At 36.2% G+C, this 22501-nt stretch overlaps 4 protein-coding genes and 1 pseudogene across 7 annotated transcripts; all 5 read left to right on the top strand.

Annotated features, from left to right (window-relative positions):
• The first annotated feature begins 7183 nt into the window (after positions 1-7183).
• On the top strand, positions 7184-13611 carry LOC107616115 (ARM REPEAT PROTEIN INTERACTING WITH ABF2). Of its 3 annotated transcripts, XM_088500684.1 has the most exons (20): positions 7376-7693; positions 7823-7986; positions 8589-8676; positions 8766-8938; positions 9037-9157; positions 9249-9323; positions 9444-9538; positions 9673-9748; positions 10338-10445; positions 10568-10696; positions 10818-10886; positions 11074-11133; positions 11284-11407; positions 11514-11653; positions 11850-11913; positions 12032-12111; positions 12486-12550; positions 12639-12756; positions 12842-12966; positions 13107-13611. In XM_088500684.1, exons 3-20 carry the CDS (start codon positions 8674-8676, stop codon positions 13198-13200), a joined length of 1719 nt encoding a protein of 572 aa, XP_088356810.1. In that variant the 5' UTR covers positions 7376-7693; positions 7823-7986; positions 8589-8673; the 3' UTR covers positions 13201-13611. The 3 variants fall into 3 exon arrangements, with proteins under 3 accessions (XP_088356808.1, XP_088356809.1, XP_088356810.1); XM_088500682.1 differs by lacking the exon at positions 8589-8676 and having other exon boundaries at positions 7184-7693; XM_088500683.1 differs by lacking the exon at positions 8589-8676 and having other exon boundaries at positions 7247-7693; positions 10353-10445.
• Positions 13612-14491: 880 nt separating this feature from the next.
• On the top strand, positions 14492-15541 carry LOC148546932 (2-hydroxyisoflavanone dehydratase-like). Its single transcript, XM_088500685.1, has one exon. It carries the CDS (start codon positions 14492-14494, stop codon positions 15461-15463), a length of 972 nt encoding a protein of 323 aa, XP_088356811.1. The 3' UTR covers positions 15464-15541.
• Positions 15542-15643: 102 nt separating this feature from the next.
• On the top strand, positions 15644-18948 carry LOC107617878 (cysteine-rich receptor-like protein kinase 25). The gene is made up of 7 exons (XM_016319754.3): positions 15644-16552; positions 16800-16952; positions 17103-17218; positions 17341-17551; positions 17668-17905; positions 18114-18264; positions 18371-18948. The coding sequence occupies exons 1-7, from the start codon at positions 15733-15735 to the stop codon at positions 18758-18760; spliced, it is 2079 nt and encodes a 692-aa protein (XP_016175240.1). The 5' UTR covers positions 15644-15732; the 3' UTR covers positions 18761-18948.
• A 298-nt stretch (positions 18949-19246) lies between these two features.
• Positions 19247-22073, top strand: LOC107617879 (2-hydroxyisoflavanone dehydratase). Its single transcript, XM_016319755.3, has 2 exons — positions 19247-21258; positions 21355-22073. The coding sequence occupies exons 1-2, from the start codon at positions 20868-20870 to the stop codon at positions 21909-21911; spliced, it is 948 nt and encodes a 315-aa protein (XP_016175241.1). The 5' UTR covers positions 19247-20867; the 3' UTR covers positions 21912-22073.
• LOC148546931 (2-hydroxyisoflavanone dehydratase pseudogene) lies at positions 19297-20398 on the top strand (annotated as a pseudogene). The gene has a single exon (XR_015900213.1). The product of XR_015900213.1 is annotated as a 2-hydroxyisoflavanone dehydratase pseudogene (transcript).
• Positions 22074-22501: the final 428 nt, after the last annotated feature.

The following is a 22501-nucleotide window of genomic DNA, read 5'->3' as shown; positions in this document are numbered from 1 at the left end:
AAGACATCCTCCCAATATTCCATTGACAAATATGTAGCAGCAAGAATGGTAAGTCCCATTTCACAAATATGTCTATATTTTCTCTCTACAACACCTTGTTGCTGGTAAGTATCACGGCATGACAATCTATGAATGATGCCATTAATATTGAGAAAGATTTTGAATTCATTTGATAAGAACACTTTAGCATTATCTATTTGAATAGATTTAAGAACTTGACCTATCTGAGTTTCCATCATAGATTTGTATTGTTGTGAGATTGTAAACAATTGAGACTTGGTAGTTAATTAATAAGTAAATATATATGTATCTAGTGAAGGCATCCACAATACTCAAGTAATAACGAAAATCAGAACGAGATATAAAAGGAGTAGGACCCAAACATCCAAGAAAACTAATTGTAAAGATGCAGTATAAGTGGTTTTAGAATAAGAAAAATGTAAAGTGTACATTTTTCCTTTACAACATGCTTCACAAACAAAAGATTTTGAATCAACTGTATTAGAAAATAGAAGATTACACTTTTTAAGAACAGATTCAACAATAATTGGAGATGGTAGCCTAGGCGTTTATGCCACAACTCCAAATTTGTCCTACAATTGGCTAATAAGGCATGAAAGTTTGAATGATCATAACATGGTTTTAGAATACAAAATTGATCAAACACATATAGCCCATGTTTAAGTTTTCCCTGAAGGAGCACCTGCTTGGTATCCTGTGATTTAACCACACAATAAAATGGATGAAATTCAAAAAAGATATTATTGTCCAAACAGAATCTTAAAATATTAATTAAGTTTTTATTTTTTAGCTATTTGAGGAATATGTAAAAAATTCTTTAAAATGAAAACATGATTGTTAGATGAATTCTTAACATATGAATAACCAAATTTAGAGATAGGCAAACTTGAACCACTAGCTATGTACAATACTACAATTGATCGGGTCCTGTGTAATCTGAGGGTGAAATCAAACTGGATGCATCATTAGTGAGGTGGTGAGAGGCATCAGAATTAGGATACCAGAATCAAACCAATTACTATTAACGAATCTGCAATTTTCTTTATTTTTGACAAATACTTGGATATGGTAAGGTTCTTTTTCTTGATTATCTTTAATTGATTCTTCAATTGCTTGATCTTTGTTTTGGTTGGTTTTGCAGAATAGTCTTGAAGTTTCTGCCAAATCTCCAAAGCTGATTTACAATGAACAATTCGATTCGATTCTTGAAGGAAGAATCTACAGATGCTAAGAACCAAGAACACAGATTATAGTCTTGTTGCGTCTATTCTGAATATATTGAAGAAATCTTGCCAATAGTCTTTGTTTCTTCAGATTCAAATTTAGCAGGTACTTTTCCTTCAACTATGTGATCTTTTAGATTTTGTCCTTTGATTGTGAAGAGTGCTTGTTACTGTCATGTAACAAAATTTATTTCTTCAAGCTTATCTAAGATAGGAGCAAGAAAGTTTTTTTGATTTGCTGAATTCTCATGTAAAGTCATGGATCAAACCAATGCTCTGATACCATGTGAAAATTATGAAAGAGTTGAAAACAATTGGAAAAAAGAGAGAGCAGAGAATAGTTTATGAAATGAGTAATATTAATCTAAAAATTATTGTTGAGCAACTTTGTTTACATTGAAAGTTATGTATTTATAGTGATAGCATACCTTATGTGACTTCACTAGTGTCTATATTCTCTACAATATCCTCTAATATAATTTCGTACCTCTTCTCTTATTATTTCTTCCTCTCCATTCTTGCTAATTTTTTGCACAATTAGAATTTATTGATGAGTATAGTTTTTTTTTTATTTGCTAAACGTATGTATTTGGTGATTGTGTAATTGTATTCATTCATTTTTCTATTTCTTTGTTAATTGTATTCATAAGTTCTATAATGTCTTATAATCTATATATCACTTCTTTTTTTTCAATAATTTATATTTTTTAATATCATTCAGTTTTAATAATATTGTTAAAAATACACATTGTCATGATTTATAAAAAATAAAATTAGAAAATTAAATATTATTTTTAATTATCAAAATATTAATAATATTTATATTTATATTTTATCTAATAATTTTATCATTATACCATAGTATTTAAATATAACCTAAAAAAAATTAAAAAATTAAAAAAATAACTATTAAAAAAATAATAATTATATGAAATCACGAAAATAAACTTCAATTGAATATTTTATTACTTATAGTCTAATTTATGTATAATTTTATTTTTATAATTATTAAATTTTAAATTAATTTTTTATTTTAAATTATCATTTATCATCAACAGTTATAAAATTTAAATTGATTTTGATATGCTACTAAACAAAATTTTAAATTTTTTAATCAATTAAATTAAATTTATATTATTATTTAATTAAATTATAAAATAATAGTTAAACATAATTATTATTTATATTAAAACGGTATATTCTTTTTTTGTATTTTTTTGTTGAATAATAATATTATTAAATTATATATAAATTTCTAAATTAAATAAATGTATTGTATAATAATTTTTACAAATTAACTTCTAAATTTAATATTAATTTATATATAATATAATATATTCTTAAACAATCTATATAGTATTTTTTTAACAAATTAACTTCTAAATTTAATATTAATTTATATATAATCTAATATATCCTTAAACAATATAATTAATTTAGCTCTTTGTGCCCACACAATAATTTAACCTAATCCTTTTTCAGTTATACTCATACACCTTATATCAGAACTAACTTAAAGCAGTATTATCATTTTAATTGCCAAGTCATAGTAATAAATCGGGAATGAATCTTCTCAATTTTTTTTAATAATTGAGGGAGTAAAGTGTGATCTTATACCATTAATTTTATAAGTAAGACAAAAAATAAATATAAAAGAGAGAGCAATAAAGAATTAGAGATCACACTTTATACTCTCAATTTTTTTAACAATTAAGATAATCCATTCCCGTAATAAATCTTGATACTAATTACTAAGTGTGTTGATATTGACGCAACTGATTATCAATATATATCTTTTCCATATTGATGTGAATGTTGTAAAATCTCTTAACAATGGGTTAAGTTTGATGTATTATATATGGGAAAGTATGAGGAGACAATAGCTTTATTGTACAATGTGTACAATGGGGGTTTAATTGTAATTAAAATTAAATTATAGGTAGCTATTTAATTTTGAATTCTTTTTAATTTGAAATTTGAATTAAATTAGGATTACCCTCAGTTATAGAATCAAAACAACAAACCCCTCTCTCAATCCGCCATTACCTCCTTTCTCTCCATCGCTTCTTCTCTAACCAACCCTTGTCTCTCTTCTTCGTTTTCTCAACCCAGATCACCCCAACCATCACCCCCCAGCCAACCCACCACCGTCGCCCACCCTCTCTCTCTTCTCTTTCTTTCCTCTTTCCTCCATTTCTCCCTGCCTTGTTCGCTGCCCCACGCCCCTGTTCGCGTCTGCCAGCTCTGGCGAGCAACACCCCGGTGCAACCCAGCAGCGGCTAAGTTTTGTGCTGCTGCGACACCATCACTGTCCCGTTCTTCTTTCTCTCCTTCATCAACGCAGGTTTCATCCCTTTCCTTGTTCCCGGTTCTTTCTATTTTATTTATTTCATTGCTTTTAATTCTGGTTTCTGCATATAGATTAGGCTTAGGACTAGTTAATATCTGTTGCTAGATTGAATGTGTTTGCTGGCTGAATTTTATGGGTTGATTGCTACTTCCATTGAACTGAATGCTCTGTTTACACATGATGCACACCATATGCTCGATGAAATGCCTAAATAAAATCTGTATGTTTAATTCTTATGTATGTCCAGCATTTGATAAATTCTATTCTCATGAAGTATTATAATGATGTTTAAGCTTGAATTTTGTTATGCACTTGTTTGTGATTTTTTATCAAAACACCAATTTGGTTAAAAATTCAGATGTTATCAATTGTTTGGTATATTTTTAAGAAGTGCATACCATGTTTTATTGAGTGATTTGAATGAAATGGTTTATTCATGTTGGTTTTGAATATAAATGATCACATACATCATCACTCGTTCTTTGAAGTTCTTGAGCAATTAAAATTGGGTTTCATCAAAATTATTGCTTTTTGAACAAAGGGCTGTGTTTATGTGATTATTTTATACTCTTTGACATGAATAAGTGGGCTTCTTTATTATTGCCTTGATTATTTTCTTTGTGCTAATTTTGATTAACCCTTGCAAATTCAATACACAATTGCAATAACTAAGCTTTCCAGCCTCAATTCACATACACATGAATACGTAGCAAACCATGATGTCGTCGAGGGTGAGAAATCTAATATAGTGAGCAACCTTCGTTGAATGCATTGATAATGAATGGTTATTTTCATGTGAATTAGATGTTCATACTCAATGCAAGTGGCTTATTTATTTTTATGTTTAATGCTTACCCAAATGCATCATAAACATTCATGATTCAACCAAATTTATGAAGGTTTTATGTTCATGGTATGCTTTTATGTATGAGGAATTTGTATGTGTTAATTAAGCATGACATATTAATGTGACGCTGGATGAAACTAGGTCTTCCTTGGACTAACTTTTATTGGTATATGAGTTTATATGGTTTAATGTAAATTGCATGTATAAGCATGAGATTGTTGAATATGAAAAATAGCGAATGTTATTATCATTATTAAGATTTAATTTGATAATGAAAATTAAATAGCCAATAGTTAGTTATCAACGGATGGGCGCTGCATGTTCAGTTTGGAATATATATATGATTACACATGATAAACACTAAATGAATAAAAAGAACAACTCTAGTCACCATTGGCTCTGAAATCGATGTCTGGACTATGTTCTTGGTAGTTGTATCTACTGCATGTTCATGTATGTGATGTATAGTGACATTGTTTGTGCTGGTTAGTGAGGTTTCTTTTTTGGTCTATGTGCTTGGTAGAATGATTGACTTGATTTCTTTTTTATGGTTGCATTGTTTGTGCTGGTTAGTGAGGTTTCAGGCAAATGATATATACTAAGGATTTATCTTATTATTTTTTTTTTGGAATTGTAGGCCATGCAACTGTCGGATGTTATTAAGGTTGGAAGTGAAGAGATGGATCTTGGTTACGAGGTTTGGACTCTAGAGGTCGGTGCTCATGTTGGCCGCAATGAGCCCTACCAATTTGATGGGTTCATGTCTTTGTTAAACTCATTCGACAATAGTTAGTTTCTGTTGGACATGACTTTCAGTACGTAATTCATGTATTAGATACTATAGACAAAAACGATTATCTGGTCTGGAAAGAATGGGTTTATTTTAAAAAAAATTTGGATGTTCGTTTCTAAATATTAATGATGTTCACCGTTATTGTATCCATCCAGATGGTTAATTTATTAGACAAGATGGATGTTCATTCTGATTATATGATCTCACTTATTGATTACACGATTATCGCTACTTACAAATGTTGGATGTTCGTCTTTACATATAACTGGATGTTCAGACCGTGGTCACTATAGCGTCTATTCAGGACGCTTCATGAAATCTTGGCTTAATGTCAAAATTCAAGAACTCAATGCTTAACAAATTCAAGTCATTTGACTCTGGAAAAGTAAATATAAATCTCTAGATAAAGACAGGATGTTTGTTATAGTAAGAATCTAGATGGTTATTTTCACAGAAAAAATAGATGTTCACTTTCGCTGTAACATCTGTTCAAAATGCTTCATGGAAACTCGACTCAAGTTCAAATTTCAAGAACTCAAAGCTTAACAATTTCAAATCGTTCCACTTTGAAAAACTAAAGATAAATCCCTGAATAAAGACATAGTTAGACAGATGTTCACTTTAGCTAGAATAAGGATGGTTCTTTTCACAGAGAAAATGGATGTTCACTTTCATGCATTTTGTAGAATGTCATGCCTGAGTGAATGAAGACCAACATATTCACAAAATTACAAAAGGTAAAAGAGGGTCAACAATGCTAAGAATTCTCCCGATTTTCATGTCAACCATAATGCTAAACTGTTGCCTAGCTCAACTTTCCACCTTCTCAATCCAACAATCATCCACCATGGACACAAATCTTGGTTCCTTCAAGGTCCCACCAGCTTTTCTCCTTGTATTCCCAATTCTCTTCATCATGGTTCTTGCCCCCATGTACGACCACGCCATCCTCCCATTCGCAAGAAAAATAACCAGAACCGAAACTGGAATCACGCATTTACAAAGAATCGGAACAGTGTTGGTTCTTTCTATAGTGGCCATGGCAGTTGCCACGTTAGTCGAAACAAAGAGAAAGAAAATGGCGTTCATGGTCTAACGGATTCAACGGAGCCTCTTCCCATAACATTCTTGTGGGTGGCGTTACGGTACTTGTTTCTTGGCTCTGCTGATCTTTTCACTCTTACTGGGATGATGGAGTTCTTCTTCACTAAAGCGCCATGGAGCATGAGGTCTCTTGCAACCGCCCTTTCTTGGGCTTCTCTTGCCATGGGTTATTACTCCAGCACTGTTCTTGAGTCGGCGATGATGGATGTTGACTCCTCAGTAGACGGATGTTCAGCCGCGTGAGGAGCGATGGAGTTCCTTCCCGCAAGGGCGTAGGCGCGACGAAGCTGGGCGCTACAGCTCCGGTCGGAGGAATCGGAGGCTCCACGTCGCACAGGAGCGGATCGGTTGGCTACAGGTTGCTTCGTGGACAGCTGGGCGGTGGCTGGGGTGGGTGGGGTCTTGCCAAACGACCATTGGGGTTTTTGGGGGGAGGGGGGTAGGGTCACGACGGGGATAGAAGGGTTAAAGGGAAAAATTTTGAATTAGGTAAAAATTAGGGGTAAAAGGCCATATAAAATGAGGATTAGTTACTAATGATTAAATTGCATTATTAATTTAGATTAAGCCAAATAAACAGCCCATTGTATAAATTATATAAATATCTCATTGTCTTAAGATACATAGCATTCATGTTCTTATTTATTTATTTATCTTTTATGATTATTATTATTATTCACGCAATTACTTTCCATCAAATTCTTTTTAATTTTTATAAATACAAAACAATAATGAAATTTTACGGGAATGAGATATCAATTCAAATTTCACTTAAAACACCTTAGCACAAAATTTCATTTCCAAGTTTTCTCATTTTATTTTATTACTTTGTTTGTTTTCAAACTAAGCATAATATTTAATGTTATTGGATTATTCACATATATCCAACCGAAAGAGAGAATTTACTCAATTTAGTACATCAGCCAATAATTTTTATTTTTCAATTCCCAAAACACCCCTCCCTCTTTGTCACTCCTTCAAATGAATCCCAAGTTCCATGTTCTCCTTCTCTCTCTCTCTCTCTCTCTCTCGTCTCTACCATTTCTGTTAACACTTAACAGAGCTCACACATACAAGGACGCACACAAGAGCCTTCTTCTTCGTCTTCATGGAGCTTCACAAGCGCCACGTCCACAGCCTCTCCGAGAGGAAGGGCCAGAAGCGCAAGCTCGATGACCAGCTCCATGCCAACCGCCAGATCTCGCCGCCACCGCCAACGGCCGACGAGCGCGCCGCCATCCTCTGCCAAGCCTCTGACCAGGTCCGCGTCCTTGACTCCACCTTCACGTGGAACGAAGCCGATCGAGCTGCCGCTAAGCGCGCCACTCACACGCTCGCCGATCTCGCCAAGAACGGTAAGTTCCTATGCCTCGCCTTCGATATACTCTTCCGTAGCTCCTTTTCCCTTGAATTTCGGCGACGGTTGAGGTGTTTCTTATCTTTGCTGCATGCATGTGCTCTTCTGTGAATCGTTTGATTTGCAGAGGAAGTTGCTAACGTGATTGTCGAAGGAGGCGCTATTCGAGCTCTGGTTAGGCACCTTCAGGCGCCACCTATCGGCGACGACGACCGTGTGCAGAAGCCGTTGCCGTTTGAGCATGAGGTTGAGAAAGGGAGCGCTTTCGCACTAGGACTACTTGCCGTCAAGGTAACTTCGTTTTGTGCAAGTTGTGAGTTATTTGAGCTGCTGGTTCATGTAATTCTGGCATTCTGCTAGTTGAGATCGATTTTGTAGGATGATAACGATCAATTGTAAATTTGTAGCGTATTGGAGGAAGAGTTTCCTTTGTTAAATTAGCTTTATCGATGTAATTATAAATTGTATTCTTCAATTTGAATTGAGCTGCCGCAGTACTTTTTGGCTATATGATGCCTTGATTTTAAAATAGAGAGAAGCAACAAAGATTATGCCTGTGGTTGCAATTTCTGCATCTGCCTATAGAATTTTGATCATGATGATATCTTGAATGGAGTTGTTCCTGAATCCGCAGGCATGCATTTATTTCAAGGTGTTACATGGAAATGTTGATCAACTGTCAATTGCAATTTTGTTCTTTTCCAAGTGTTTTTGTTCTACTATTGGTTACTCCAATCCCCTTTCAAAGAAATGATATCAATAATAACAATAATAATAATAAACAAAGAAATCATAGGAAGGGACTATGCATATTTGTGATAAGACACGATGTTTTTAATTGATTGAAATCTAGAAAATATTGTGGTAATGATGCATATGGTTACAAATTCCAGATGACATCAAGAGCCTTCTAGTAATTCTTTGCACCTTAAGCAAATCTAGGCGCTGTCACTTTTGACCAGACTTTATATCACGTATATGGTACTATGTATATAATGTAATTGCTTTCCAACTTTTTAATTAGAACTAATACTCGGTTTTTTCTAATTTATTTAAAATGATTTCTACAGCCAGAACATCAACAGCTCATTGTTGACAGTGGTGCCTTGATTCATCTTGTTGATCTTTTAAAGAGGCATAAGAATGGTTTAACTTCTCGTGCCATTAATAGTCTCATTCGTAGGGCTGCAGATGCCATCACTAATCTTGCTCACGAGAACAGCAGCATTAAAACTCGTGTCAGGTTTAGTTCTCCAATATTATCCATACAAACATAGTTCCTGTTGTTTAGTTCTTAACAATATTCTGAATAATATATTGACTATTTGACTTAATATTTAGGATGGAAGGTGGAATTCCACCACTTGTTCATTTGCTTGAATTTGCAGATCCAAAAGTACAAAGAGCAGCTGCTAGTGCACTGCGAACCCTGGCTTTCAAAAATGATGAAAATAAAAATCAGGCAAGTGATTTCTGTCTAAAGTTGGGTATTTATATTAGGTTGTATATGGTACCACTGTATCAGTAAGTCACACCATTTCATGGTTTGCCAGATCGTTGAATGCAATGCTCTTCCAAATCTAATTCTAATGCTTCGCTCTGAAGATGCAGCTATTCATTATGAAGCGGTATTGCCGGAGCAACTTTAATATACAGATGCTAATTCTTGCAATAATTTGAGCTCTGTGTTCTTTTACATAACTTATTTCAGTTATCTGGCATATGCAATGAATTGGATTGTATTACAGGTTGGTGTGATTGGAAATCTGGTTCACTCTTCCCCTAATATAAAGAAAGAAGTTCTTCTTGCTGGAGCTTTACAACCGGTTATTGGATTACTTAGGTATATGGCTGCTCTCTGGATCCTAACAAACTGGAATGCCGTCTCCTCCCCTTTTGTTCTCAAAGTTTTTGTCCCCCCGCAATGATTCCCCACCGTCAGCGTGCATTAATGTATTCTACATGTTTATGGAACAGCTCGTGCTGCTCTGAAAGCCAGAGGGAAGCAGCCTTGTTACTTGGACAGTTTGCAGCAACTGATTCAGATTGTAAGGTAATAAAGCATATTTTTAAGTGTGAATTGGTTTGTGTTATTATACCTTAGGACTTTAATGGAAGGGAAAGGAGGGAAGTTCTTTAGGAAGGGGCCCTTATGATACTTTTATGCTTTTTGCCTTTGAAGAGGTGAGGAAGGATGACAGTTGACTACTGAAATTTTGTTGGGTCAGCCGTTTACTCCTCCAACTTCCAAGTTTGGATTGCTTTGTGTTATTTAAGTTTTCCTTTTTGGTTGTTAAATAAAGATTCCATTGGTTGTAGACTGATGGATAAGAGAGCTTCTATGCTTGCGATAATGCATCATATATTGTAGATTTAAGCAAGCTTTGGTATGCAATTATGTATATTTACCACTGGTCTGACTGTCCGAGTCTTGGTCCCTTTATAGGTTAACACATCTGGTTTTTTAATCCCAAAATTTTCTGCTCAATTTGGGTTTTTAGTAGTACATATCGTTTCCACTTAATAAGGTATTGGTCCAAAATCATAAATTGGTGGAAACTGCAAGAACTGAAATCTGATTCAAACTTAGATTTTATCTCCTTGGTATAGTCCTTACCATTTAAACTTACCTTTATCTTTAGGTTCACATTGTACAGAGAGGTGCTGTCCAGCCATTGATAGAGATGCTTCAATCTCCAGATGTACAACTCCAAGAAATGTCTGCCTTTGCGTTGGGGAGATTAGCCCAGGTTATTCCTTTGGTTCTTTTTCTAATTTCTATGCTTTAATTAACTTGTGCAAATTAAGAATGAGAATTTCTTTGGCGAAGTGTGGAGATTATAACTAAAATTTTTGTTATAACAAAAATCAGGACACACATAACCAAGCTGGCCTTGCACATAATGGTGGCTTGGTGCCATTGCTGAATCTTCTTGATTCAAAAAATGGGTCTTTGCAACATAATGCTGCTTTTGCTCTTTATGGCCTTGCAGATAATGAGGTACGATGTAACTGGGAATTCTTGTGTGATGGTTATTCTTTTCTTAATTACTTGAAAAGCATGTCACTTGTAAAATTAATTGTTCTCTGTTTTTTACTTGATTATTTATTTTCTGCCATAGGATAATGTGTCCGATTTTATTAGGGTTGGTGGAGTTCAGAGGTTGCAGGAAGGAGAGTTTATCGTTCAAGTAAGTTTTCCACTTCATTTGTTAAAACCTACACCAGCTCTGATTTCGTTGGTTATGCTGACGTTCCCTATATTAGTGGGAATCAAAGTACTTAGCGTTTGTATGTGAATATTTCCAACTTTAAGGTCTTGAAGTAAACAGACTAATGGACCTATATTGAACTATATGTAATTGTTTTCTGTTGCAGGCAACTAAAGATTGTGTTGCAAAGACATTGAAAAGATTAGAAGAGAAGATTCGTGGCCGTGTAAGCACATTGCACATTCACATGTTATGTTTAATGTTTTTTTGTTGTCATTAATACGGGATTGGGAAATGATGGTGGTGTTATTATACTGATAATTTGTTTTAAAATTATTTTGTTTAAATATGTAATATTTTAATTTTCTGCTTGTAGGTGCTGAAGCATTTACTGTATCTTATGCGAGTTTCAGAAAAGGGTTTGCAAAGGCGTATTGCTTTGGCTCTTGCACATCTTTGTTCAGCAGGTGATCAAAGAGGGATTTTTATCGAACACCATGGTGTGTATATTTGTTATTTTAAGTTCCATTCATGCTGTTTCAGTGTTTCTTGTATAAACTAGTTTTGAGTTCGTTCTAATTTGAAGCTGACTATCTGTACATGCAGGTCTCGAGTTGCTTATTGGGCTTCTTGGCTCATCTGGCTCTAAGCAGCAACTTGATGGTGCTGTTGCTTTATGCAAGTTGGCCAACAAAGCCTCAACTTTGTCTCCCGTGGATGCTGCCCCCCTTTCTCCAACACCACAGGTAGTTTGGTTGGCCTCTTTACTCAAAACCTCCCTAGAGGTTAATTGAAAAGGGAAAGACACTTCTCATACGATCTCAGGAGGATATATGTACCTAGTTTTCCTCCCCCCCTCCTTTCCCTTTCTTTTCTTTTTTTTCCATTAAATGTCTCTTTTTTATATAAATGTTTATGATCATGGATCAATATTTCTTGCAGGTATATTTAGGGGAGAAGTTTGTAAACAATGCCACGTTGTCAGATGTTACATTTTTGGTTGAAGGTTGATGGTTTAGGGTTTTTGTCCACATTGCTTCATTGTGAAAACTTAAATACTTGCTCTGGTGTTGTAGGTTATTTACTTGTGTAGCTAACTAGGTAATATTTGTTGTTCCTTTTAGGCAAACGGTTTTATGCTCACAGAATATGTCTACTAGCGTCTTCAGATGCATTTCGTGCAATGTTTGATGGTGGTTATAGGGTAAGTATATATTGATCACTATCACTAAGTCATCTTCTCTTACCTTCCTGACCCAAAGCTCTTCAAGAAAGAAACAAAGCGAAACTGAAGAAGCATGCTTTTCCCCCATTTCTGTTGAAGAAAAACTAGAAAGGAGTATAGGCCATATATCAAGGATAACTTCATTGTTGATTTCACTTGGTTTCACAATTTACATTGTTTATCACCCATGGTTTCGGCTGTTATATTCTTTCAACCTTCTAATAACTTATACTGCAATATTTGTTTTTTTAGAATTTATATAATTGATCAAGCTTGTATTGCAATTTCAAGCAGTAACTGAGATAGATTATTAGATTTCTGGCACTAATATACAAATGTTCTATTCATGTCAGGAGAAGGATGCAAAGGATATTGAGATTCCAAATATTAGATGGGAAATTTTTGAGCTGATGATGAGGTCTAATAAATTCTGCAGCCATATCTTTTATAGAAACTTTCTAGTAGTTTTGGGCAACTAATATTCTATTTATTTGATTGATGTCCAGATTTATATATACTGGATCAACTGAAATCACTCTGGATATAGCTCAAGACCTTCTCCGAGCAGCTGATCAATATCTATTAGAAGGACTTAAGAGGCTCTGTGAATACACAATTGCAAAGGTGAGCTAGCAAGTCTTGCATATGGCTGCAGTAATATTAGACTGGAAAAAATGAGCGCATCATGATCAGATGTTTTTTGTCACAGGATATATCACTGGAGAACGTGTCAAGTATGTATGAACTTTCAGAAGCATTTAGTGCAATATCATTGAGGCACTCGTGCATCCTTTTTATATTGGAGCAATTTGATAAATTGAGTGCAAGGCCTGGGTATTTTCTGATTCTCCCAATCCTGTGTTTACTCCTTGTAACTTCTTTAGCTCTGAAATCTAGGGTTTTCAGAAGCATTGTTTCTGTTAATTCATGAGCCTCTTATACTTTCATATTCCTCAATTGTTTACACTTTACAGGCACTCTCTTCTGATTCAGCGTATAATACCAGAGATTCGTAATTACTTCATTAAAGTTCTTATGAAGACCAACTCCCGTAACATTCGACTGTAACTTGCAGTCATCCATTCTTGACTTCTAACCAATTGTGATGTACAGAATGTTGTAGATGTTCCTCTTTGTTGAAGCTGGGAAGGGGGGCCTCCCATCTGGTATAGTCGTATAGTGGTATACACAGCTTGGGTAGATGAGATAATCCCATTCCTGAGCTCTTCATTTTTTCTTCAGTTGTGTAAGCCCCTTCCTGCCTGTAACTTCACTGTCATAGATTTAGCAAATATGACCTTCACGAACGTTGTTTTTTGTCTCGCAATATTGTGATGGTTATATTCTCTGACTTCAATTTCTCAATTAATTCTACATCCAGGGAACTAAAATTGTTGATGAGTTAATGATATAGATGTAATAATATTTTAGCCAATGTATATGTATATATTTGAGTATATGACAATTATATCGGTTAAATAGTCGTGTGGAAGGAATTTGCCTTGCATCTAATAAATCCAAATCAGTGTTGAAATAATTAAATCTTGTCTACAAGAAAGTCTTGCAATGTGGGTTCCGGTTGGATGTAAATTAAAATTGAAGGACTTAAAGCTAGTAGTCAACTGACCCAGGGCATGCTTCATTTAATTAACAAGTAGTTTTTTTTTTTCTTTTTCAAAAGTTCTCCTTTTAAAAGATGATGTTTTGGTCTTTTGTGTAGCATGCAGACAAAGACACAGTCCAACAGCGAATGTGTCTTTGAATTATTCCTTTATAAGTGACACAAATTTATAGATCTACCGTAGTTTTGCTGGTGACTGGTGAGAGCGCTACTTTCCGTAACCACTTTACTTTTTTAGTGCACCATTTTACTTTTTTGTTTGTTAAATAATTTTGTTGACTTGAGCTTGTTCTGTAATGACGTGTAAGTACTTAAATAAAATAAGAATTTTAATTTTTGTAGCTTCATAACAAAATTTACACAAATAGTTTGAAATTAATTAACAAAAATGTTGAATTACTATAAAAATTAATTACATAGTTATTTACTTATTTATAGTGAATGCTATTTAATTTATAAGTAATTTTAGTGTAATTATCATGGGTGATTAAGTCTAAAGAAAATGGTCAAATACTCAAATAGGTGGCAAGAATAGTCTTTTAGGTTGTTTGTCCTTAAATTATTTTGCAAAGCAAATAATTACATAAATAAGTGAATTATTGGTAGGTGATTAAAACTAGCAAAGTAGCAAATCATGTGAAATTAAGAATGAAAGAAAAATGAAATACTAAGTTACTAACTATAAAATGTGCCAGTGCCACCCACCCTGGTCGCCACTCGCCACTTACCTGAACTCAAATGGCTTCTTCCACTGCCAAAAAGATAGTCTCTGAGATCCCCACCTGGATCCGTGTCTACGACGACGGCACCGTCGAACGCCCTCGAAGCTTTCCACTGGTGCCACCTTCCCTTGATGATCCTATAACCGGTGTCTCATCAAAGGACATAATCATCTCACAAAACACCAAACTCTCTGCACGCCTCTACCTTCCAAAGCTTGACAGTGACAAAGTGAAACTCCCCATCTACATCTACTTCCATGGTGGTGGATTCTTCTTTGAATCCGCATTCTCCAAGCTCTACAATGACCATCTCAACAAGTTGCTCTCTGTAGCCGATTTTATAGCGGTTTCCGTGCAGTACAGGCTAGCACCGGAACACCCTCTTCCTGCATGTTACCACGACTGTTGGGACGCTTTACAATGGGTCGCATCTCATGCTTCCAAAAACACCACCAACACCGAGCCATGGTTGACTGATCATGGTGATTTTGACAAGGTTTACATAGGAGGTGACAGTGCCGGTGGCAATATTGCCCATAACATAGCCATGCGTGCAGGGCTTGAGTCTTTGCCTTGTGCTGTTAAAATATCAGGTGCTATTTTATCCCACCCTTATTTCTGGGGCTCGCAACCTGTTGGATCAGAAAGTGTTACGAATCTGGAGCAGAATATGAACCGTTTGATTTGGAAGTTAGTGTACCCTTGTGCACCTGGAGGGATTGATAACCCAATGATCAACCCAATGGGTCCAGGTGCACCCAGCTTAGCTGGACTTGGGTGTTCCAAGGTTCTTGTGCTTGTTGCTGGCAAGGATGATTTAAGGGACAGAGGGCTTTGCTATTACGAAGCTGTGAACAAGAGTGGGTGGCAAGGGAAGATACAGCTCTTTGAAGACAAGGATGAGAATCATGTTTTTTATTTGTTCAATTCGGAATCTGACACCGCCACTCAATTGATCAAACGCATGGCTTCTTTTCTCCTTAATTAAAAGTATATGTATTCAACTATGTTAAATAAATTCGTATTCACAACAAATTACTCCTAAAAAAAACGTATTATGTAGTAATATACTATGTATTTCCTTTCTTAAATGCTAGCTTGAAATATCTGTGTTTTGATGTCTCTTTAACGACTTTGACCCACCCAGCGTCAACGTAGAACTTGAACACGTTCCATACACCCTGTCTCTCACTCTTTCTCTGCTTCTAATAAAAAATTTCCCACTGTGGCAATTGAAAGAACACTCAAAAACAAATAATGCTGCACCTCAAAATCTCTTGTGCTCCTTATCCTTTGTTTTGTTTGATCACTCTGAGCGTTGTTGCATTAATAACTACAGAAGCAGTTACTGATGAGACCTACGCGGTTCACTACTGTCCAAACACAACAACTTATTCTCCCAACAGCATTTACCAAACTACCCTCAACCAGCTCCTTTCATGGCTCACGTCAAACTCCTCAACCGCCAAAAACGGTTACTACAACACTACCATCGGCGCCAACACCCCTAACAACACCATCTACGGCTCCTTCCTCTGCCGTGGAGACCTCACCACCACCGCATGCCACGACTGCGTTTCCGCCGCAGCCAAAAAGGTTCTTCAACCTGATTTCTGCCCCGTGGGGAAGGAATCGGTTATATGGTTCGCAGAGTGCATGGTTCGTTACTCGGACCAACCGTTTTTCTCTGTAGCTGCTGAGGTTCCTGTGTATTCCCTATCCAACACGGGAAACGTGCCAGATGAAAGCCACTTCATGACGGTGTTAGGAGACACGATGAATTCGGCGGCGGAACAGGCGGCCAAGGGTGGCGCTGACAAGAAGTTTGGTACCAAAGAAGCAAACATTTCAAGCTTCCAGACTCTATACACGCTAGCACAGTGCACACCGGATTTGTCAGAATTTGGATGCCAGAAATGCCTCAAAATAGGAACTGGACAATTACCTTCTTGCTGTGATGGAAAGTTAGGAGGAAGAGTGCTGATTCCAAGTTGTAATGTTAGGTTTGAATTGTACCCCTTTTACCATGAGATGGATGTCCCTCTGCCACCACCACAGTCCAACCCAAACCCAAAAGGTACTATGGAATTTAAATTCTCTCTAATGATCTTAGTTAGAACATGTTATGGGTTAATGGTAAGAAATGTGTGCATCAATTTAGCATTCCAAAGATTAGATGCCTCAAATTGATCTTTGAAATGCTAAATTGATGATAGTTTTGAGTACCAAATTGATAATCTTTTAGCGACTATTTTGACTATAATATATACGAAACATGATCAGTTGGTAACTTATATTAGTGGATGGTGATTCAATTTTTACAGATAAATCCAATATAGATGCAGTATTAATAATCGCAATTGTAGTTCCAATTGTGATTGTTTTGTTGCTTTTCTTGGCTGCCTTATGGATCATATCTACACGGACAAGAAGGAAGAAGAACAATTCGGTGCCAGAGGGAACTCTGGAAAGTAGTGGTAATGTGGAAGTTTCATTTCATTTCTCACTTGGATTCTCACTTCCCTTATAACATTAGCACTTTGTTTGAAACTTCTAGTCATATATGCTTGAATCTATTCTAGGCTGTTATGCTGTTAGATAATTCCATCCTCTATGTTCTTCTGCAGTTCAAATTTCCAGCGTAGAGTTCTTGCAATTTGATGTTGATACAATCATAGAGGCCACAAACAACTTTTCTGGTGGCAATAAATTAGGGGAAGGAGGATTTGGTGAGGTTTACAAGGTATATACTATGGCATTGTTGACAAATTTTAGAATCATGGATGATACTTTCCAAGAATTAGATCATTCTGGTTTTGAAATAGACAACAGAAGTTTTAACAGGATGGGTGTTTGAATTTTCAGGGTACACTACCTAATGGGCAAGATATTGCTGTGAAGAGACTATCAAGAAACTCTAGACAAGGAATAATTGAGTTTAAGAATGAGGTACTTTTGGTAGCCAAACTCCAACATAGAAATCTTGTTAGGCTACTCGGATTTTGCTTGGATGGAGAAGAGAAAATGCTCATCTATGAATTTGTTGCAAACAAAAGCTTGGACCGTTTTCTATTTGGTATGTCCATCAGAATATGTACCATGACTATTTTCAGTGAATGCAATTGCTTAAGTTTGTAATTGAAGTAAGGATTGAGTTCTTATTCGCCATTTGAATTTATTTTTATAACACAGATGCCAGCAAACAACACCAGTTGAGTTGGCCAAGACGATACAAAATCATAGAAGGAATTGCTCGAGGGATACTCTATCTTCATGAAGATTCCCGACTCAGAATCATACATCGTGATCTTAAAGCCGGTAATATACTACTAGACGAGGACTCAAACCCAAAAATCTCAGATTTTGGAATGGCAAGACTTTTCGGTGCTGATCAAACTCAAGCAAACACCAATAGAGTTGTTGGAACAATGTAAGTTATTCTTTATTTTAATTATCTACTATTACTCATGATTTGATCCAACAGAAAGAAAAGAAGAGGGGGGGGGGTGTCAACATGAAAGTCACATCCTAATTGAAAAATAAGAATGCTTATAAGTTTTTGTTTTCTATTCATCTTTCTTTTATCACTTTTCACAAGTAAAAAACCACTGCTAAGATACTATTTATCTTGTTTTTAGTGGATACATGCCTCCAGAATATGCAATGCGTGGACAATTTTCTGATAAAACGGATGTCTACAGCTTCGGTGTCTTAGTTCTAGAGATAATATCAGGAAAGAAGATAACATCCTTCTATGATTCAGGCTATGCAGGGGACCTCTTGAACTATGTGAGCTTAGTCCAACCCTCCTTTGGTAGTATCACTTTAGAGCCAAATTAAAATTGTTTCTTTGATTTCATATCACCTAAATGTACTATTTTATTATTGTTCACAGGCTTGGAAACATTGGAGAGATGGGACCCCATTGGAGCTACTAGACATGAGTCTGAGAGAATCATATTCAAGAGCCGAAGTGATTAAATGCATCCATGTTGGGTTATGCTGTGTACAAGAGGATCCAGCACAAAGACCAACAATGCAGGCTATAGTTCTAATTCTAAATAGCCATACAGTTACTCTTGCAAGTCCTGCACAACCACCAGCTGGTTATATTGGGAGCAGATCTCACTCCAATTTCCCAACAAAAGAGATGGTGAACTCATCATCAGACAAGTCTACAAACACAAGCACAAGTCAGAGTTCAATAAATCGGCCAACTTTGCCATCAAAGGAGATGGAAAACTCAAATGTGTCTACCTCCATTACAGAGGTCTACCCTCGCTAGCTAGTGATATATTTGTTCAACTAAAATTCCAAACTGAACTTCATTCACTAATGATTTAGTTATTTGCCCATTGCATAGTGGGCTCATAGTCCCTGCTAAAAAGAAACAAAAATATTATTGGGCACCCAAATTTGTATTATGTTAGGCACCTTAAATCTAATAATTGACACAAGTTTCTTGTTACAAAAGATTATCACTCTCAGTTCTCTCATCGTCGTCAACAAATGGATAATGACAATTCACAAATCACTACAAACACAATTAACAATTATCAGAGACGACCAGGTCAATCCTTGAATTTTCTGCTACAACATAATTACACATAGTTCATCCCAAGTCAAGTCAATCCTTCAATTTTCGTACCTAGACTTTTCTAATCAAACTAAATTACTTTACATGTTTTTTTATTAAATTACCACCTAATTCCAAAGAAACTTCCTCATGAAAATTAGCTTATATAGACTTTCCTTTGAAGGGACAATTTCTAGGCACGTTTTTGCCCCAGGAACTGCATACTTCACAATTCATTAACAGAAATGGCTTCTGCAACGCCCACCACCACACCTTCCTCTAACAAGAAAGAGATTGTTAGAGAGGTTCCTCCATACATCAGAGTCTTCAGTGATGGCACCGTGGAACGGTTAATACAAATACCATTTGTGCCACCACTTCTTGATGATCCAAAAACCGGTATCTCATCCAAAGACATAATCATCTCACACAGCCCTCCAATCTCCGCTCGCATTTACCTTCCAAAGCTCACCAATGAGAAAGAGAAACTTCCCATCCTTGTCTACTTTCATGGCGGTTCATTCTTCTTGGGATCTCCTTTCTCTCAGTGGTTCCATGACTATATCAACAGTTACCTTGCTCCACAAGGAAAGTTCATAGTGGTTTCCGTGGAGTACAGGCTGGCACCAGAAAATCCTCTCCCTGCATGTTACCGTGATAGTTGGGACGCTCTCAAATGGGTAGCATCTCATTCTGATAACAAAACCACAGTTAACACAGAGCCTTGGTTGATTGAAAATGGTGATTTTGACAAGGTCTTCATCGGCGGCGACAGCGCCGGTGCCAACATCGCACATAACATTGCGATGCGCGCTGGCGCTGAAGCCTTGCCGGGCAATGTTAGAGTACTTGGTGCTCTTTTGTGCCACCCTTTCTTTTATGGATCAGAATATGTTCTAGACCCTGAGGTGGATTCTAGCATTTTGGCTTGGAAGTTTGTGTATCCTTCTGCGCCAGGTGGAATAGATAACCCAATGATCAACCCAATGAGTGCAGGGGCACCTAGCTTGGCTTCTCTTGGGTGCTCCAAGATGATTGTGTGTGTTGCTGGAAAGGATCAATTTAAACTGAGGGATCGAGGGGTTTGGTATTATGAGGCTGTCAAGAATAGTGGGTGGCATGGCAAGATTGAACTATTTGAAGAGGCAGAGGAGGATCATTGTTATCATGTGTTGCATCCTGAGACTGAAAATGCTTTAAAATTGAACAAACTCTTGGCTTCTTTTCTCCAGGAGTAGAAGAATGTGTTTAACTTTTTTGCTTTATTTCATTTGTTTCTGTTGGCTTTTCTATGATGTGAGGTGATCTTTCCTACTTATCTGAATAATAGAACGCTTACTTGATTCATCACTTGAGCATGTTGTGATGTGCCGCAACAGAATGTATTCAAACTTCTAATAAAGAAAGGGTAGTTCAGTGCACAAATATTTCACGTTAATGTAAAATTGGGAAAATGACCACACCCAAAAAATATATTGTAAAAAAAGTGTGCTTTTAAATGGGGTAGATATAGATTTGCCACCATCCACTACCTTGAAGCAGATAATAATATTATCAAATCACTGGGTAGGTAGGGCGGCACGAGGAAGCCAACAAGTTTTGGGTTTTCCATTACCATTTCATTGAAGTGACGTTTGACTTTTGTTGTTATTGTTATTTTGACTCAATTAGCCACTTGAGTTGATTATTATTAGTAAATAAGAAATTAACTAATTATGCAGTATTAAAAATCAGAATAAAATGCTCTGTTTTCTTGCACCTACCCCTGTTTCTTCTTCACACCACTCTCTCTGTTTTCTATTCCCTCAAAACTTGAATGGCTTCTTCAACCACCACCAAGGAGATAGACAGAGAGCTTCCACCTCTTCTGAGAGTTTACAAGGACGGAACCGTTGAACGCTTTCTAGGCTCTTCGTATGTGCCACCTTCACCACAAGACCCAGACACTGGAGTTTCATCCAAAGACATCGTCATATCAGAGAACCCTTTAATCTCTGCAAGGCTTTACCTTCCAAAACTTGAAAACCATCACCAGAAGCTTCCAATCTTGGTCTACTTCCACGGCGGCGCGTTTTGCCTCGAATCCGCATTCTCCTTCCTCCACCAACGCTACCTCAACATCATAGCTTCACAAGCAAAGGTTCTCGTAGCTTCCATAGAGTACAGGCTCGCACCAGAACACCCTCTTCCTGCTGCATATGAAGATGGTTAGTCAAATTAACAACTTTAACTTTATTCATTGATAATCAGATAATCACTGTTATCTTATATTAGTATTCGCATACGTATTTGTATTCGTATAGGATGGTATGCACTGAATTGGATCAGTTCCAACAAGAGCGAGCCATGGTTGATGAATCATGGAGATTTCAACAGATTCTACATAGGAGGTGACACTTCGGGTGCAAACATAGCACACTACTTATTGCTCCGCGTTGACCAGTTACCGAACCAAGTCAAAATCTCAGGGGCAGTGCTTGCTTTTCCATTGTTCTGGAGTTCAAAGCCGATTCTGAACGAAGCAGTTGAAGGACATGAAGAGAGCTCAGCAATGCAGGTGTGGAAATTCGTGTACCCTGATGCACCGGGTGGTATTGACAACCCACTGATAAATCCATTGGCACCTGGTGCAGCCAGCTTGAAGGAGCTTGGGTGCCCTAAAATTCTGATCTTTGTTGCTGGCAAAGATGAGCTTAGGGACAGAGGGATTTGGTACTGTGATGCTGTGAAGAAGAGTGGGTGGAATGGTGACGTGGAACTTATTGAAGTTGAAGGAGAGGAACACTGTTTTCAGATCTATCATCCTCAAACTCATAACTCCAACAACATGATTAGTCGCATAGCCTCTTTCCTTGTTTGACCATACATGTTTCTGATTATTATGAATAAGTATATTGAGCAGTGGCAATAAATTTGGGGAACAATTATTACAAGTTAATCGATCATAATAATTATAGTAAAATGTAATATGTTTTTGGTACCAAAACAGATATACAATACAAGGGCTATGCTTTATATATAAGTAAGTATTTTTTCATTCAAATTTTATTTAAATATATTTTATATCAACAAAAATTATTCTCATTAAAAGAGGATGATTACAGGTGTTTTATCTTTTTTTTCATGCGCTTCTTCTTTTTCTTTTAAATACATGCATATGTCATCTTCTTCTTCTTTCAAATTCACTTATACCTCATCTTCTTTCTCCTCCTTTGTTCACGCAAATTCTTCTTCTGCTTCTTCTGCCTCTCTTCCTCCTCTTTTTCTTCTTCTTCTTCTCTTTCGTTATTGTCATCACCAATAACACCAACATTTTGCTAATGAATTATTTTTTCAATCAAATTGAATTGAATTGAATGGACGTAATGTTCTGAATATGAATTAAATTGAATTGATAATCTCTACATTGTAGATAGAGGTGTTTCGAATTTGATTTTATATAATGGATTA

This window comes from Arachis ipaensis, chromosome B9 (genome assembly GCF_059453495.1).
Source record: "Arachis ipaensis isolate K30076 ecotype BB chromosome B9, ASM5945349v1, whole genome shotgun sequence".
Classification (NCBI taxonomy): domain Eukaryota; kingdom Viridiplantae; phylum Streptophyta; class Magnoliopsida; order Fabales; family Fabaceae; genus Arachis; species Arachis ipaensis.
Note: the sequence above shows the minus strand (reverse complement) of the source record. Positions and strands in the feature narration are given on the sequence as shown.